At 43.8% G+C, this 19396-nt stretch overlaps 2 protein-coding genes across 5 annotated transcripts; both read left to right on the top strand.

The window, feature by feature from the left end:
* Window positions 1–11: 11 nt before the first annotated feature.
* Window positions 12–8446, top strand: ephx4 (epoxide hydrolase 4). The gene is made up of 8 exons (XM_077534415.1): window positions 12–36; window positions 1012–1348; window positions 2226–2311; window positions 3658–3815; window positions 4569–4697; window positions 4920–5023; window positions 6228–6376; window positions 7827–8446. The coding sequence occupies exons 2-8, from the start codon at window positions 1124–1126 to the stop codon at window positions 8065–8067; spliced, it is 1092 nt and encodes a 363-aa protein (XP_077390541.1). The 5' UTR covers window positions 12–36; window positions 1012–1123; the 3' UTR covers window positions 8068–8446.
* Window positions 8447–9500: 1054 nt separating this feature from the next.
* On the top strand, window positions 9501–19365 carry btbd8 (BTB domain containing 8). 4 transcript variants are annotated; one of them, XM_077535122.1, is made up of 9 exons: window positions 9501–9697; window positions 9863–9948; window positions 11350–11995; window positions 12418–12455; window positions 13146–13601; window positions 14900–14978; window positions 15051–15175; window positions 15253–16818; window positions 18588–19365. In XM_077535122.1, the coding sequence occupies exons 5-9, from the start codon at window positions 13217–13219 to the stop codon at window positions 19064–19066; spliced, it is 2634 nt and encodes an 877-aa protein (XP_077391248.1). In that variant the 5' UTR covers window positions 9501–9697; window positions 9863–9948; window positions 11350–11995; window positions 12418–12455; window positions 13146–13216; the 3' UTR covers window positions 19067–19365. The 4 variants fall into 4 exon arrangements, with proteins under 4 accessions (XP_077391248.1, XP_077391247.1, XP_077391249.1 ...); XM_077535121.1 differs by lacking the exons at window positions 9501–9697; window positions 9863–9948 and having other exon boundaries at window positions 10853–11995; XM_077535123.1 differs by lacking the exons at window positions 9501–9697; window positions 9863–9948 and having other exon boundaries at window positions 10853–11995; window positions 12347–12455.
* The last annotated feature ends 31 nt before the right edge of the window (window positions 19366–19396 follow it).

Raw genomic sequence — 19396 nt, 5'->3', positions numbered from 1 at the left:
AAACAAGCAAGAAGTCGTCAAATGTCTTCGATCTGGGTGAGTTTGCTTCACTTTTATTGTGCTAGCATCAGACGGCTAATAAACATTCCATAATTGTACTTTTTGTAACACAAACGGGGAAAACTGAGAACAAAAAAATAATGTGCAGAATATGAAATTGTAAGTATAACGTGGGGTCAATGTTATACTCGTTATGCTGGCTGACCCCTGAGATTGTTTGGATGACGTTGGGGACTTTTGAATTTGGTGAATGCCCACCAAAACCCCCAAGTGTGCACGCCCCTGCTTTTACGGTGTTAACCAAGTAATTCTCCAATCGTTTCAAGAAGTTGATTTTAAAATCGTTGTGTAAGTAAAATTGTTTATAGTACTTTTTTGTTTGTTTTTGTTTTTTTGTTTTTTTAAATGTTAAAAGTATATAAATTAGTATTTTGCTAATATTTCAAGGTAAATACACTACCGGTAAATTAAATTTATAGAGCACTTGCACACATAAAAATGTTATGTTCAATTATTTGTTGATATTGTTGCAATATATTTAGAGCAATCAATACGTTTAGCAAAAATAATTCATTCTAATTAAATGTTAATCATATTTTAAATTAAGTCACAATAAACCAATTATTTTAAATCATTGTTTTACTATAATTGACATGAAATCAAATGTTTTTGTGAGCCATTTACCAAATACATTTCATATTAAAGTGGATCACAAAAATGCAGTTTAAAATTTAAAATAAATTACCATTTGTGAGGATAAACTTGTTTACTGCGTACATAAGTTACCCCCCAATTTGGCCAATAAATGACCTCTGTCCAATACATTAATTTCACAGCATGTGTTTTGTAATTGCACTTGGTGTTTATTGTAGCAGAGCTCCACGTGTGTTGTGCCGACTGTGCACGCCCTGAACACAAGAATAGACGTGAGGTGGAACATTAACTCTTGATTGGCCGCAAACAACAACAACACTCCCCCTGCTCCCTCCCTCTCCCTTTTTTTACTCCCAGTCGTCCGTCCCATTGAGCGGCTCGTCGTTCGGGATCCTCCCTCTCTTCGCTCCTTTCCCTCTTCTCCTCCTTCCTCCTCATCCTCTCCATCTCTCCAAGACGCGATGCAAAGATGGCGCATCCGCTGCTCGTCCGCCTGGCGCTGCGCCTGCGACTTTGCGCCTACTGGTCGCTCGTCGGCGCCGCTTGCGCGCTCTGCGGCGCCGCGGCGCTGCTGCGGCTCTGCTGGAGCGCCATCGCGCGGCCGACGGCCACCTTCCGCTGGACGCTCCGCGAGGCGCCGCCGGCGTGTCTGCACGACACGTCCTTGGGCACGCACTGCTACGTGCGCATCAAGGTGAGCGAGCGAGCAAGGGAAGGAGGGAGGGAGTGCGAGATCCGCGTGCACGAGCGGCGGGGGCGTGCGTGCGAAGGCTGCTCGGCTGCACCTTGAGTCGTGATCGCCGAGGCTGGGTGCGTGCGAGTTTTGTTTTTGTCTGAGATGAAGCGCGTGCATGAAACTTAACCCAAGAAGTCTTGTCGCTGCTATTGCGTCATCAGTTGAGGCATTAATGAGTGACGTCCGCTCATTGCACAATTTATTAGGTACACTCGTATAATGGGATCCAATACAAAAATCATGCCTTTTTCGGATCAGGGTTTCAAATTAAGGTTTAAGGTTAGGGTTTCAAGCCTGGGTGTTTAGTTTTGGGGTTTAAGTGCAACATTGGGCTTGCAATCTGGGGTTCGAAACAAGGGTGAGTAAGCAAGCAAGCCTTGACCCTTGTTTGAAAGACAACCCCAGGCTTCAAACCCTTTGAAATCTCTACCTATGTTTGACGCCTAACACTGACTTCAATCCCGAACTTTAAACCGACACTTTTTGAAACAGGCTTAAAATCCTGATTTGGAATGTTCAAACCCAAACAAAGTCTTGAAACCCTAATTTGAAGTGTTTCAAGTTCTCGGATTGCTTTGAAACCAGAGTTGGACTGGCCATCTGGCGTACAGGGCAGATGCCCAGTGGGCCGGTGTCTTTTGGCGCCGATGCAATGTTTTTGGTTATTTTTCTCCATTGTAACCGGCCCACAATTTACAGGTCCTAGTCCATTAATTAATTTTGAATATAGACAGCAAACAAAACCAACATCAGTCAAAAATATCAGTGGCAGAGCAATGTGTATGGTGATGATGTCACATTATGCATTTTGTGTATCATTGGTGTATGCCCACAGGAGTCGGGCCTGAGGTTTCACTACGTGGCAGCGGGTGAGCGGGGCAAGCCTCTCATGCTTTTCCTTCATGGCTTCCCAGAATTCTGGTAAGTCAGCCACTCCACCAGCACCTTTGCTTGCTCTCCTGTAAATCGTTTAAGGAAAAAAAAGAAAAAGAAAAAAAAAAGTGCTTCCGGGATCAGCCTGGTTCATCAAACTCCCAAAGCCTTTAAGATGTCTTCCCCAACCACAGCCACTTTTTGGATTATGATATGATATAAGACCCTGGTGGATTGGGGTCAAAGATGTTGTCAGGTTGCGTTCACGTCTCTTCGCTGCGCGCGGAAGAAACGTCAAGACAATTTGGTTTTCACTTCCCAACGGAAATGGACATGTCGGTTGGAAACTGAAAAAAGAACTGAAGAAACTGAAAAAAGTTCCTAAATGTCATTGTTGGAATGGATCTGTCAACAATACGTCGCAGTGTTTTTATCGCTAAATTATGCAAAATGGATTTTGATTTGATTTTTATAATTTCTTAATCAGCTAAATGTGACTGTTAAACAGGTTTTATTGGCATTTTCTTTTCCCCTTGTTATTGAAAAATGTTTTTAAATCAGTTATTTTCATTATGCAAATTATGTAATGAATTTCACAGAAGCAATTCCCTTCGATCCCGGCTGTTTTCCTGTATTTTTTGCAAGGCCCACATAATATTGTGTTCTATTGCTATAAAAACATGGAACCTACCAAAAGAAAGATTAAAGTTTCTTCTTTCATCAGGAACAAAAAGTATGTTTCTATCTGTTTCTGTTTTGCAGCAATTAGCATTAGAATATAGCTAAGTTTCGTCATTATTCACAAATCTATTTAGAATTTTGAGTAAATTAGCTTTTTTTCAACATGTCTCTTATACTCTGTTGGCAGTTTATCTAATAACTACCATTTATTCAACCGTTCTTTGCAGTTGAAAGGCTACATAAAAGCCTTCTGTATGCTCAAGCATTTAAAAAAAAAAACGTGTGTGTGTGTGTATATATATATATATATATATATATATATATGTATATGTATATATGTCTTTGGGAAACTTAAAACAGTTTAAAAAAAATGGATTTTTACATCCTTGGGAGCAAATGAGATAATTAAATTGTCTTCAATATCGACATTGCAATACTGTCAGCAGTGCATCCAAACAAATATACAGCAGTTTTGTTTTTCTTTTCAGATTTGACCCACTGAAATGGATTTTAGATTTGTTCATATCAAGGAAAATTGTAGGTATCTTGAAACAGTAAAACTTAATTATTTTTTGTCTACCGTATTTTTACAGAACACTGAGCGATGTTCATGGGGCAGTTCGAAACAGTCTTGAGAACTGTCTTTGTTCTTAACACAGGTTTCCAAACACGCCACTGTTGCTCTTTTGAAGGTTGACGCGCTTGTGCCGCAGGTTCTCTTGGCGCTACCAGCTGCGCGAGTTCAAGAGCGAGTTCCGCGTGGTGGCGGTGGACATGCGAGGCTACGGGGAGTCGGACCTGCCGCTCGCCGTGGACAGCTACAGGCCCGAACTGCTGCTCACCGACGTCAAGGACATCGTGGAGCACCTCGGTGAGCTCACGGCCACGCGCGCGTTCTCATCGGTAACTAGCAGCGTGAGGTGGCGGTAGCCATGGCGACCGCTTTGACTCTGGCACTTTTTGGGCCTTGAAACAAGTGGCAGATGCTGTAAAAATATGGTCGCCATGGATACAAAGTCAAAGTGAGTGCTAAAGAAGGATATTGGCAAGATAGGATTGACTTCACCTGTACTTCTTCTGGCCAGTTTTCTTTCTTTCTGTCCTTCCTACGTGTATCCTTTTACCCCTTCCTGTTGTCATGACTAGGGTTATGTTTACTGTCATGACTTGGGTTATGTTTGGGTCATGACTGAGAGGTCAAGTGCCTGTTTTGAATTGATGTAACCAGCATCTACTTTAAACTGGTAAGACGCTATGTGATGTCAGAAGCTATGTGATGTTAAGAATCTTTAATCTCTTTATCAGATAATTCCATGTCAGTCCTGTTACCTACATGTCTAGCCACAACCAATCAGATCGATTCGGTGTCTGTATAAGCCTGACTGAGAAGTGTGTTTTTGTCGGATTATTACCTCTGTTCTTCTGTGTACCTCCACAGCCCAAGTTAGCTTAGCGTCTCGTGATAGTTCCACACCTCTCGATGTTATCCGAATAAAGAGTTAAAATCTTGTTTGTGTCTGCGTTTTTGGGATCCAACCCCAGAACACCTGTCTTGTTTTGTCTGGTCTGGTCTGGTCTTTGTCGCCGTTCCTGACGGTGTTTGTCTTTTTTTGGGGGGGTTGAGGGTACAACCGTTGCTTCCTGGTGGGCCACGACTGGGGCGGCACCATCGCGTGGTTGTTTGCCATCAACTACCCGGAGATGGTGGCCAAGCTCATCGTCCTCAACTGTCCTCACCCGTCCGTCCACGCAGGTAACGCGCCATCCAACTGTCCGTCTGGTGTCACATGATCTCATTAAGGAGGTTATTGCTTTAATTAGCTGCGTTTGCGCCCATCTGCCGACGCGAGACAAAGAAGCGACAAACCACAAAGCAGTACAACGTGACCTCAATCTAACATAACAAGCGCACCTCCTCATCCTTCTCTTCTTCTCTTGTTTTTTTCCTTCTTCCCGTCATCCTCTTCTTGTTCAGACTACGCCTTGCGTCATCCCAGCCAGATGTTGAAGTGCAGCCACTTCTTCTTCTTCCAGCTGCCTCGCCTGCCTGAGCTCATGCTCTCCATCAATGACTTCAAGGTGACCTTTCCTCCTCATCCCCTCGACCTTGCCTCTCTCCAAGGGCAACCCACTGTCTGCTCGTGTGTGCGTGTTTCCCACCGTCTGTGTGCTATTTTTAGAGTGCATCAGAGTGAAGGCTAAAAATAGAAGTGTGTGGGGGGGGAGATCAGCGGAAAATTCTTGAGCCTTATGAGTATTTTAATCTTTTTCAACCTTTTATAGCACAGTGCCCTAAAACAGTCCATTTGCTCAGGAAAGTGGGTATTTTAGTTAGCCATATTTGGGCACAATAAAGCTACAGAAATGTTATGTTTTAACACTAAGAGAAGGCAGTTTGTTGTGAAATCATTTGAACGTTATTATAGTACAATGATGCTTCATGCTCTTTAAAAAAATGATCGCTACATTACTTCCCCCCCCCCCCATGTCATAAAATGGCTGGTTCCACATTTGGCATTGAGCTCATTCAAACCCAAAAATGTGTAAATAAGTTTTTTAATACTTTGTCCTTCACTCCCAAAAACATATTAGTTTTTTTTTTTTTTTTTTTTTTTTTTTAATGCGAGAGCATACAGAAGGTTTTGATACAGCTTCTGACATGAAGAGGTGGCTTAAAGCTGTGGTAGTTATTGCGGCCAGAAAGTGGCAGCAGAGTATAAGAGATCAGCCAGGGCCATGTTGCAACAAGCTGTTTTTGCCAGTGTTTTCACCAGGAATGTGAATATTGCTGAAAGTTAGCTATATTCTAATGTTAATTGCTGCAAAACGGAAACAGATACAAATATAGAAGAGACTCTAATCTTTTGTTTGGTAGGTTCCATGTTTTTATAGCAATAGAACACAATATTCTGTGGGCCTTGCAAAATCAGTCAAAATCCAGTAAAGCAGCCGGGAGCGAATGGGGTTGCTTCAGTGAAAATGGCTGCGAGTGAATGAGTTTTCAATGCTAAATCGACTCAGCAAAAGGCTACATTCAAGCACAACAATATGATATATGTAATGTAAGTTCTTGTAGGTTTCCCCACACTTTTTTTTTTCCCCCCCATTTAATGAAACTGAAAGGTGGCGTTATATAACACATCCATATGGAGGTGACGCAGTGAGTGTTTGTTGTGTTGCGCTGTCAGCATGAAGTCAGAGTGGGCCATGTAAAGTGGGGACAAACTGTTTTTCTTTTTTTCCGGCCAAATCCTCTGACTCACACCGTATTTTCTCTCCCAAGGCGCTGAAGGCCTTGTTCACCAGCCGGAGCACCGGAATGGCCCGGAAAGGAAGATGGCTGACGACGGAGGAGCTGGAAGCGTACCTGTATGCGCTGTCGCAGCCTGGAGCTTTGACGGCCGCGCTCAACTACTTCCGGAATGTTTTCAGGTGCGCGAGAAGAGAACAAACAAAAACGCTCAGCCACCAACTCGGGTTTACTTAATATACAGAATACAAAAGAAAGATTAGTATCTCTTCTTTCATCGGGAAAAAAAAAAAAAGTAGATTTCTATCTGTTTCCGTTTTACAGCAATTAGCATTAGAATATAGCTACGTTTCATCACAAATCTGTTTTTAAAAAAAAAAGTGGGGAAAAGATTTTTTTGCAACATGACCCTGGTTGATCTCTTATACTCTGCTGCCACCTGCTGGCCGTTTTTGTAATAACATTACTTAAAGTGTTTTCTTCAGTTCAGAGGCTGCATCAAAGCCTGCTGTATGCTCTAGCATAAAAAACGTATAAATACGTCTTTGGGAGCAAATGAGTTGTCACAATTAATATGGGTTAGTTAATTTTGCTAACATGCTTATGATGTAGGTTACAGTAAATACAATTAGTATTGGTTCATTGGTGAGTTAATTCTGTTAAAGTTTAATAAAGTAACTGTAACCCACAGTAACTCCGTTAATATGGTCACAGTTGATAGTTAGAATTAATACAATTAATATTACAGTAAATAATTACGCGGTTACAGTTAATGTGGCTAATCTTGTCACGCTTGATACAGTTAATATGGTACAGTTCATTATAGTTAATACAGCAGCAGTCATAAGGTTAGTTAATATAGTCAATACAATAAATACTCAACTTTATTTATAAAGCGCTTTAAGAACAGGCATTGCTGTATACTAAGTGCTGTACATAAACAAACATCGGTTTTGCAGCAAACAAGAGCAAAGCAAACGTTTTGAAGAAAAAAGTGTTAATACAGTTACAGTTAACAAATGTAATATGGTTACAGTTAATATGGTAAAACAGTTTAATAAACGTTAACATTAATGAGGTTAATATAGTTCAGTTAAAGTTTGTTTTTGTTTTGTATTCCTCATATGCCCTTGTTTGGGAGGTTCGGATGTTGCTCGGCATGCTTTGACACGGCCCATTGTCTTCATGTGTCACCTTGAACACCACCTCGCGGCTGTTGCCAAGGCAACGTGTCACCAGAAGGTGCTGCCATGTAAAAAGACCGGCCTCTTTTTTTTTTTTTTCTTTTTCTTTGCTTTCATACTTTAAAAGAGTAAAAACAGAGATACGTTGTAGTACAGTCACGTGTGGCGCCCTCTAGTGTAGGATCAGAATGCAAACAACTTACATAAAAGCTGAGGGAAAAGGAGCACAAATGTCATTAGGAGCACGTTTGAATGAATGAACTCATCACACATGAACGAGCCAACCATCTGCTGCTCAATCGCACGTCGGCTTTTTATAGCACGGAAAACAAAGTGGAAAAAGGACAACGCTACTGTTATGTGACTTGGATTCAATAATCATATCACACTTTTTAATCAGGATGTTCGAGTAATCAAGTTGAACTGTGACATCCGTATATGATTGCAGCTCGCTGCCGCTGAGCCACAACCAGGTGCGCTCCCCGGTGCTGCTGCTGTGGGGCGAGCGCGACGCCTTCGTGGAGCAGGAGATGGCCGAGGCGTGCCGCTTGCACATCCGCAACCACTTCCGCCTCAACGTCATCTCGGGGGCCAGCCACTGGCTGCAGCAGGACCAGCCCGACATCGTCAACACGCTCATGTGGACCTTCCTCAAGGAGGGCGACGGCCGCAAGGGCCACAGGAACTGACCGGCGGGACGGGCGTTGCCAGGCAACGGAGAGCGATGACGCAATCGCCCGTTTTCAAAGCACACTTGGAAGGTAGAGCCGGCCGCCAAGGACGCACGGTGAAGACTTTCTTTCTTTGCAGTGCATCTGGAATACACATTTTGTTATGCAACAGTCTTATTTCGAAATGGAATAAATTCTTTAAGAATTTTGAGGGGGAAAATGAATTTAATCCATTTTGCAATAAAATAAGGACACACAACGAAATGAAGACAAAGTAGAGCGCTGTTAATATTATTTTTTTTTCACTTCCTCCATCCTCCTGCTTTGTACCATCGCACGCATTCCGAAGTTCACAGAGCCGCCATTTTGATTTTATAAATAAACGCACTTCCTGTCACTTCTTGTGGGGTTCTTCTAAAAGTAGATGCTGTTAAAAATAGAAGCATTTTGCTCTAAACAAAACACCAGAAATAGAACTAAAATTACTGATATAAATAGAGTAACACAAAGACGACGAGATTACTCCGCAATGTTGTGTTTCACTTGGCATCAATTCTAATGTGCCTGTAATATCGTTTAATATTCCACGAGATGCCTTCTTCATCGGCAGTGGTGTAAATATCTAGACTTTGTCATGTGGTTGCTCCACAGTGTTGTACATGTCCTTGTGTAAGAATGCTCTGGTATGACCTATTAATTCCAACCCAATCAACATAGTTTGCTTACCTTTTGCTTCATTTCTCAATTTTTCCAATTGGCTCTTGACACCTGGTTGCTCCACAATGTTGTGTGCGACCATGTTCATTTGGTGGGAGCTACATGACTTATGAGTTTACACCCATTTACTTCCTTTCCTCCCATTTGACTTAATTTCTCAGAAATGGTCCCATATTTCTTGTAGATTTTGACGTGTTCACGCCACAGTGTTGTGTACATCCATGTTTCTTTTCTGAGGAGCCACGGCACTTATTTCTTCCACAAAGGCTTCCTCGTTTCCTGCCATTTCTCTCATAGATCCCTTCTCGCTAGCCAACTCTGACATGTGGTCGCTCCACACTGTTGTGTGCTTCCATATACTGTATATGTTCTGGGAAGCTGTGTGACTTATTAGGCTGCTTCGTTTCCTGCCATTTCACTTCATTTCTCAAGAAACGTTTTCTAATAGACTGTGGCATGAGGAAACTCCACAATGTTGTGTGTTTGTGTAGGTTTTTGTGTTGCTTTAAACTTCAGTTTCACTTAATATTGTAGTGAAGATAGTGTAATTTAAAAATCTTCCAACAGAGTCTGACATTATGGTCACTCCGCAATGTTGTATACATCTCTGTCCACACTATGTGCCTCTCGTCTTGACATTTTGCTTCATTTCTCTCCATAATGTTGTGTGCGACCGTGGTTATGATGCCCCTTTTATTTTTTTTTTATGGTTTCTGAAGTTTTGCTTTGGTACATTGTGATGAATTAACCAACGTGAAGGTCATCGCGTGTCTCGTCATCTCGCCTTTGAGCCACTTAGGAACTTAATCATATTTGTACACACGTAGACAGACACCGTTCATCTTAGCTTAACTTGACCTGAGCAAGCAACGGACCTTGGTGCTGACCGCGCAGAGCTAATGAGATCCAAAACAAAGTGTGTAACAAGCGGGTAAAAAATGTCAATGTACTTTTCGTCCTCTTTCAAGTCACGCAATGAGTCACATGTGAAACCTTCAGATCTGACGTCTATCATTGTTTGCTTGGTTGACTTTCCAGGACAATTGTGCATGCGTGGATTTTTTTATTTTTTTATTTATTTTTTTATTCCTGACAGAGAAGAAGAGAAGACTGGGTCAGGAAACCACAAGAGCCCGATCTCCTGCTGAGCGTCCGCGATCTGGACCCAGCCGTGCTTCCAAAGTAGTCCACTCGAGCCCACGTTTGTCCCCTGCGGGCTCTGAAAGGGAGCGCTGTCCTTCGCTTCGACCACGCTCGCTTTTAACGCGGGTCGACGTCCGGCCAGGGAAACTCCTGGAGTGGCCTCAGGCTGCAGTCACTTAAGGACACTCCAGGAGTTTGTTTGCTACATGAGATGTGGTGCGATGTGACACTATGAGGCGATTCGTGGCTAAAAAGAAGCTTTGCAGTGAAATGTGACACTATTGGATGTAGGGCTGGGTATGGTCAACAATAGGGGTGTTAAAAAAAATCGATTCGGCGATATATCGCGATACTACATCGCACGATTCTCGAATCGATTCAATTTAAAAAAAAATCTTTTTTTTTTCTTTTTTTTTTTAAGAGCTCAGAATTGTTCATTCGGTAGTCTTACAAATTCAACGTCTTATCATCATTGCCTTTTTTTTTTTTTTTTTTTTTTTTTTTTTTTTTTTTGTGTGTGTGTGTGTGTGAATCGATTCTTAAACTTCCATTTTTAATGGAAAAATATTCAACAAAACGTCTGACTTCGGGTTAGGATTCACACCTTGAGCATGGAAGAATGTTATATGAACGGAACATTAAGCCTTAATATTTTATTTTAATGCTGTTCAAACATGAAACAGATTACAACCTCTATAAGACTGAAATTTCAGATAAATAAATAATACATTTTCATATAAATCTTACAATCTACAAGCTTACTGATTAGTATTTTCTAAATTTGAATGAAAAAAAATCGCAATAATCGACTTATAAATTCGTATCGGGATTAATCGCTATCGAATCGAATCGTGACCTGTGAATCGTGATACGAATCGAATCGTCAGGTACTAGGCAATTCACACCCCTAGTCAACAACCTCACGATACGATACGTATCACGATACAGGGGTCACGATACGTATCGCGATACATATGTATCCCAATACATGATCTTCAAGGCGATACATATCACAATATTTTACATTAATTTACTTGCAATTTTATTATAAGTCATATGTATACCTAAGTGATATGTTTATTATGCTGGGTGGCAAAAATGTTTTTGTTGGCAGCTCTTCTGGTTTATCACCAAGTGAGCAACCTTGCTTTTAACTGCCTATTTAAAATTAATGAGCAATATCGATTCTGATGCCTGCGTATCGATACGTTTATTGTAATGAGGCATACAACGATGTGTTGCCGTATTGATTTTAGCACGCCCTTAATTGGATGATATATGCAACAAAATATGAGGCCATTTGTGACAATATGTTCACAGACAAGTGGTGAAGGGTATTTAGCATCTTGTCATGTGGCGATCTCGTTGACGTCATGGAGCTAAATATCGTTAGCTCGTTATCATCCAACTCATTATCCTTTTTTGTTTTTTTCATGACAGGAAGGAAACATGATGATCCATTCAAAGACCACCTTGATTCAATTTTACACTCATCAAAGAGAAGATCATTACCACCAGACCAGCACTGAGGCCAGTACACATTTTACCACAACAGGGTGACTTGTGGCGCAGTTGTTTGAAAATTTGTTTGTAATTACTAGGCTAATTTCCATTAGCTTGTCTGTGGCGTTTCGCATTATACATTAGCATGGAGCTAGCTGACTTTGATTACATGATTTTTAGTTGAAATAAAACAGCAGTTAACACAAACAAACAAAGCATTAGAATCATTACGTCCTTGGCGGAGGTAATGGCCCGCTAATCTCGGGAGGTGAGTAGACGCTGCCCTCGCAGATTAAACCCGTGGCGGTATTGGCTAATCTGATACAACACACTCAGTGATGCGTCTTCCACACCAGAGAATGAGTCTGGGGAGGGCGGGGTTTTGTGTTGCTATGGCGATGAAAGGTCCTTCCAAGCAGCTGCTGATTGGCTGACACAGCACAGTACCATTTTTTTTTTCCCCCCATTCTTACCACACCCCTCCCCATTCTCCTCATACAACCCCCCTGCCAGACGCATTCCATGCTGCTGTACTGCGCCTCCTCTGGAGCTTCTGCTGGTTTCAGGAGAGGAATCGGAGCAGGTGAGAAACGTGTGCTGTGGGGATGATATGACGTAGCTGAGCTTGGACCTTTTATGCTTAATATTTGCTGCATGAGGAGAAATGTGCCTGTGTGTATGTTTGGGGGGGGTGACTGAAATGGTGCACATGATCCACACGCTGGTCTGTGGATGCTAAGGCGACACCGAAGTAGCTTGCCTGAATAATTCATCTTAGCGTGTGGAAAACGCGTCGACTACAGCACGAGGCGCATTATCGGTCTGATTAGCCGTTTGTGTATCATATTACTTGCTGAATTTGCATGACTGCTGCTCGGATGCAGCGTGCCGATCCATTCATTGACGGAAGGTTTGTTTTCTCTGCTCAATGGAGGGTTTGTGTGCGCGCGCACGCTACGGAAAGCTAGCTGACGAATGATGCTCCTGCTGTTGTCTGCCTTCCAGATGCTTTGGACCAGAAGACTGTCGTCAGCAGCTCACTGGTAGTACTTGTTAATACTTCATTAAGTGCAATTCAAGTGTGGTGCACTACATGGTCGCTCCACAATGTTGTGTGCGTCCATGTTTCGGTTGCAGGATTCTTAGTGATTTATTAGTTTTGTACAGTCTGCCTTGTTTGTTGCCGTTTGTTTCTGTCTCCATCATACTTATTCTGACTTGTGGTCACCCCACAACATTGTGTGCCTTCTTATTAATATTTCAGGATGCAATATGACAATTTAGTTCCACTAAATCTACTTTATTTCTTGGCGTTGTGCTAGATTATCCCTATATAGTCCTTTCTATACAGCAGACTGTCGTGTGGTCACTCCACAATGTTAAGTGCATCCATGTTTATCACCTGGCAAGTTACTCTATGAATTAGTCCTGGCCATTCTACCACGTTTCTTGGTGTTTTGCTACGTTTCTCCATTTTTTTTTTTTTTTTTTAACCCATTAAATTCCATGATGTGGTAGTTCCACAATGTTGTGCCCACAAATATTTAATTTTCCAGGAAGATATGGGACTTAATTCTGCCCAGTCTACCTTGTTGATGGCCTTTGCACTACATTTCTCTGAAGTAGCTCCTCATGCGGTCAAAGCATTAGACTTCAAACATGCTTCAAAATGCTGTTCCACTGTTGGTGACTATCCTCACACAGTTTTGTGTTCTTTGTGTCTTGGACTGCAGAAGGCGTTCCAAAGATGCTCTTCATCTACTGAGTTCAAGAGTGTCTGATTGCACATATTCATCTTCCCGCCATGAAGTCGGATGCTCTGACGACCGCTCACAAATCGGGAGATGGACAAACGTCCAAGGCGAAGACCACCAAGAAGCCCGGAGAGCGGAGCGCGGCGGCGGCAAAGCCAAAGACAACTTCGACCGGGACGCCGGTTGTGAACGGCACTGCCGGATCGGTGGGGGCCAGGCGGGATGTTGCCGGTCCAGCTCGCTCCCGCGTGGCCGTGAAAGACACGGAGAAGAAAGCCAATCCTGGGACCAGACCGAAGACCTCGCCTCCGAGTTGCACGTCAAGAGCTCCAAGGGGTTCTGCGCAGCAAGCCACCTTGTCCTCATCAGGCGGAGCCTCGCCAGAAAACGGTGGCAGTGGCGGGAGCCCTCGAAATGGCACTACCTCCATTCCAGGTGCTTGTTTGTTATCTTGACATAATTGTGATTGTAATACATATACACATAAGTCCTAATAAGGAAGTCTAGGGTTAGGGAAAAAAAGTCGAGTTTGAAAATAGGTCGATTTTAAATTTTCTGCCTCAAAATTTCGCCGGAACCAAGATCTGGCCATATTTTATACACGGATGTTATTTGTCTTCTGCTCAAACATGATCACTGACTTACAATAATGACAATACAGCACATTGAGCCCAAACCACAGGAAAGTAAGCTCTGAACTTACTAAAAAGCGCTAATTGTTCCAAAATATATACGGTACTACCACTCGGTTTTAGGTGTTTTATCACTTAACCAGTTAGAGGGCAGTCATACATAAACGTGCCCAGAAGAAGACGGGAGCAGGAAGTTATTGACCTTATGTAGCTAACAGCTAGCTATACTCTTGTTTCCTCGTGGAATAATGTTGACACATAAGTGACTTTAAGACACTATTACATGTGTAATGTAGATTTAATGATGGATGTGTGAACTAAGTGGTAGTGTTTGGTTATCTCTAGCGCGCTAATGCTAATCGCGATTGCTAACCGTTTAGCATAGGCTAATTTTGTTGGTGTACTGTTAAATAAATGCCTATGTTTAGAGGATAAATTATCTACTTATATTCACTCAATTCAGCTTATGTCCAACCTTAGTGGATTAACAAAAATAAATTGGGGCGGTGTGGGCGATTACTCGATTATGTGACACCACTAATTAAGTCCCTTCAAGTTTCAATCAAGTCCTAAGTTAATATGACAAAAATCAAGCAGGTCAAGGCAATCAAGTCGAGTCTGACTTAAGTCCCCAGCCTCTGCTGAATGACTGTCAAAGGTAAGTCATGTCACAACAACGTGTAGACAAGCAGAGATAAAACAGTCAAGCTGCTATCAGCGTGCCAGCAGCTGCTCAACCGCAGACGTCTAAGCCCTGCACAGCTGCTACCAGGCTGCAGGGACTCGAGGGGGTTGAGTGGAGCTGGGTGGGGGGGGGCGACGTTCGGTTGACTGAGCACTTTGTGAGTGTTTGTGGTTTTAGAAAGGCCGCTTAATCCCGATGTCATCACTGATAGCAGTATTCAAGGCCTTCTGTACTTAAGCACTTAAAACACGCAAAGTGGAGCCTCCGAGGCTGAACATAATCCATCCGGGGACACTGGTCAACCTTAGATTTGTTTAGGTTGAACAAAAACTGGATATCATAAGCCCCGACTCTTAACACCTGAACTATAACTCATAACTGTCAACTTTTTATGGTTTATTATGACTGTATTTTAGGAGCAAAGCCCAAACAGCAGGCCAAGCCGCTGAACAAACCAGGACTGACCAAATCGGACTCGACAAAGCAGACAAGCAGGTGAGTTTCCCTAATTGTCAAAAAGTACTGTGGGGAAAATCCCATATTTGTAATGGTTTTGCCTGTCAATAGTCCCGCCAGCAGGTCCAGGGTGAAAGAAGCCGTCAAAGTAAAGCCTGAAGCAGCGGGGGGTCCTGTGGCTGCAGCGTTGAGAGCAAGAGCAGACACCAAAGGCAAAGGAGTCCAAGACAACCACGGTTCGACTCTCCAAACATTTCTCTTGTTTGACTGTGAATGTCCTTTTAACACCTGCCTGCTCTTTTCCGTGGTTTAGTCGCCAAGCAGGGAGCTGTTGGGAAAAAGCAAACTTTACCCAGGAAAGATTTAGATGGCTCGAGATCCTCTGCACCGACCAAACCACATGGGGAAACTGCCAAGAAGGTCTTAACCGGAGCTTCGGTGAAATCCTCTTCTAAACCTACCAAAGTGTCTACGCCGCCTCCTAAGCAACTTGTAAACAAGTCTGCACCAAAGCTTAAAAGCGCCACTGAACCTGAGAGAGCATCACCAAAATCTGGAGCAACCGTTCAAAGTGCTAAAGGCCTTGGAGCGAAAGACAATGGTAAAGGTTTAGACTGTAAAACTGAACGAGAGAAGAGTGGAAGCGCTGGCCTGGCTAACTATGGGGAGCTGCCAGCACAACTGGCGAGTCAAGACCAAGACTCCCTCAGCTTGCATCATGACTCAACTTGTACGTCCAACGTTCAGAAGGCTGAAAAACAGTCCACGAACGGCGCAGATGAGTCTCGCGAAACGCCACAAGCCGTCAGATCCATTACGGTGGTTAAAAAGTCTGAAAGCCTCACGGGGGTTCGGACTCCGAGTACCCCCGCAGACACTCCCAGAAGCACCGGCACTCCCTTGGACGACTCGTGGAGCGGTATCCACCCGCAGGTCAGCCCGGCGTCCGAGACGGGCAGCACGCACTCCACCTCCTCGGACGACATCAAGCCGCGCTCGGAGGACTACGACGCGGGGGGCTCGCAGGACGACGACTGCTGCAACGAGAGAGGCGTGTCTAAGTGCGGCACCATGCGCTGCCGCGACTTCCTGGGACGCAGCAGCAGCGACACGAGCACGCCCGAGGAGCTCAAGATGTACGAGGCCAGCTCGGGGGGACTGAGGGTGGAGGTCCGGCTGCGCGGGCGGGAGGCGGAGACCACCAGCGAGGAGGAGGCGGTGAGGCCACGTCCCCGGTCGTGGGCGCAAAGGGAGGAACGTTCGGTGACTGCCAACACGCCACCCAGCGTCCCGGAGCATCAGACTTCTGAGGAGGAGGAGGAAGAGGACGACGAAGAGGAGACAGAGGAGGAGAAGTCTGAAGTGGAGGTGGTCCCCAGTAAGGGACCGACCGAACCCTCGCCGCCGTTTCAAGGGATCGTCAACCTGGCGTTCGACGACGACGCCGCGGACCAGGAGAACGAGCAGCCCGACTTTCAGTCCAACTTCCGCCGGTCCGTTTTGCTCTCTGTGGACGAGTGCGAGGAGTTGGGCTCGGAGGAAGGCGCGGCGCAGACCCCTCAGGACCCCGACGACGCGGCCACCCCGTGTGACGTTTTCGAGTCGGACTCCGTCACTCCTCAGTCCCACGCGTCCAATTCGTGTGAACGTTCAGGTACTCCGCGCCAGGAGCAAGGTGGAGAACCGCAAGAAAAGCCCACGGAGGCGAGTCCGGAAAACCAAGGGACCAGCAGAGACCCCCCGCCCCAGGAACGACCGTGTCACCTGGACCTGCGGCAACCGTATGCCAACGGAACCAAGAAGCTCGACTTGCATCTTGACTTAAATGAGCCACACATGACGGGGGACGGTCCCGTACATGCTGCACAGTCTCCAGCAGGTAACGTATGATCTCTGGACTCTTCCTTGATCCTCCCCTCCCCCCCAAAACCATTCTCTGCGCCTGACTCCTAGACCACCTGACCTATACTTGCACCGACCATCCCTCGTGTAGAAAGAAGGATATGACCACTTAAGACATTCAGGTTCAAATTCAAATCAATCTTCATGACCAAACATCTGCTTCTCATCACAAACGCATTTGAATTTGCAACATCGATATCCTTAGTCAGACCCTGAGGGCACGGGGCCTTTCTGAAAAAGCACTTTTTACACACAAACGCTTTATTTTTGTGATTTATTTCATACAACGCTATAGGTTGCCACGTACAGCATTTTAACATATGGTAAATGCCTCTATGGTTATTTTTTGGTGGCAAACCGCAACAGAAAAGCTGACAAATGACAATTCTGATAAATCCCTTTAGTTCATGGACGAACTGTCCAGTAGAGGGCGCTCCTCTGATTGCGTTGCTTCATTCGGATCACGAGCAAAGACTGGGAAACTCCACCAAGGCTTTTTAGTCAAGTTGAGGGTAATTACTGTACTGAATTTGGCCCAATTTAAAACATAGACAATATTCCACCAACATGCAGTATTTACACTTCATTAAAAAAAACTTTCTCTCAGCCTCGCGCTCTCTCTCAGCAACTGTTTACTTCACATTAATTAAATCTGCACAATTTAACAAAAAGTATATGAATGATATCTAGATGATTGAAAACCACTGGTGCTTATGTAAATAAGTCATTTATTCCTAATACAACAAAATAAACAACAGTGATGTTTGTTAAAATGCTATACGTGATGTAACTGTTTTAAAAAAAGCATATATTTATATTTTTTTTATATAAAAAAAAACTGTTTTTTGTTTTAAATTGTGTAGCAGGTGAAGCTAACACAAAAAGCCAATTGGACTAAAAAAAAAAAAAAAAAAAAAGAACACACACACACACACACACACACATTTGCTCTGTTTGTTTATTATTTTCTGCACCAACTTGTTTTCTGTTTTATTTTTGATGTCATTATTTTTGGCACTGCATGGCCGCTGCTTTCCGTTACATCCATTCCATTTTGTTTGTCATTATTTATATTCCGTTGTCCCCTGTAGACTTGTGTCCCGATGCTAAAGACCAGAAACAATGTTATTGTTTGTTTATGCCGGCACATTATTCCTACTGTATCCGTACATTTTGTCTTTCCCTTCTGTCCAAATCGCCCCCAAAACATAGTTTGCCTCTGAGAAGAAGATCTACGCAAACTTTTTATATTTTGTGGCACACACGAGTTCTGTGCAATGCATGGCTTAGTGCTTTGTTTGAGCATGTGGGGAGAAAAGAAAAAAAAATTCATTCGTTTTTTGCTGTAAAAAGCAGCTCTTAAAGTAAGGGTGTCCAAAATCCAGCCTGGAGACAATTTTGTGGCCGTTTTTAAAATTAAAAAAAAAAAAAATCCAATTAAAAAAGAACCTTTTGACGTATATAATCGTCAACGGCAGCGAATGAGTTAATTGTTAAAACTTACTAAAATTGCCCAGCCCCAACTAATAACGCTGTTTTTTTGTTTCTTTAAATGTGTTTCATTGGTTAGCATATCTTGACCTACTGTACGTTGGAAAAGGTTTGGACACCCCTGCTTTAAAGCTACTTGCTTCCTACTCAACTCCTGCTGCACCCAGGCAACGACGTTCATTTTGAAATGTTCAAAAGCAAAAAGATGGGCTGTGATACAGTTTGTCATTTTGCAATATTGTCAATTGTTTTTAGGCGACATTGCTTGTGACAGATTGGATCTAGGCGGCGGCAAACGCGAGCGGACGCCATCCAACAAAACCCTCTCGCCCATTTACGAGACGGACGCGGGCGACGCGTTTGCGCGCCGCTCCGGCAAGGACAGAACGGGACAAGGAAACGTTGACAAACGCAGCGAGTTTGCTGAGCGGGACTGGAGCCTGCTCAGGCAGCTCCTCTCGGACCAGGAGTCCAACCTGGGCGTGATCAACCCGGTGCCCGAGGAGCTCAACCTGGCGCAGTACCTCATCAAGCAGACGCTGTCCTTGTCGCGGGATTGTCTGGACGCCGGGGCCTTCCTGTCCCCGGAGCGGGAGAGCTTCAAGCGCTGGGCGGAGCTCATCTCGCCCATGGAGGACTCGTCCACCAGTATCACGGTGACCAGCTTCTCCCCGGAAGACGCCGCCTCGCCGCAAGGCGAGTGGACCATCGTGGAACTGGAAACGCACCATTGACCTGACACACGTGCTAATCATATTTATATCTTTGTCTCATATCTAATTTATTTATTTTTTGTACCTCAGTGGTCTGTTTGCGTGCTAATACTTTTTCCATGTTGCTTCCATTGGGGGATTGATGGACAAACAGCTCGTTCATGCTTGTGTTCCACAAAATGAAAAATATTTTACTAATCATTGGATGTCCACCCGCTCGTCTTAATCATTCTATCTTGTGATAGATTATTTTAAGCAACAACTGTTGGCTGCAGCTTGGCATTTTGTGTCATATTACCAAAATAAATGTGTGCAGTTTATATAGAGTTGAAATGGTTTATTCGGGCAAGG

Source organism: Festucalex cinctus, chromosome 10, assembly GCF_051991245.1.
Source record: "Festucalex cinctus isolate MCC-2025b chromosome 10, RoL_Fcin_1.0, whole genome shotgun sequence".
NCBI classification, from domain to species: domain Eukaryota; kingdom Metazoa; phylum Chordata; class Actinopteri; order Syngnathiformes; family Syngnathidae; genus Festucalex; species Festucalex cinctus.
The sequence above is the reverse complement of the archived record's forward strand: the minus strand, read 5'-3'. Positions and strand labels throughout refer to the sequence as shown.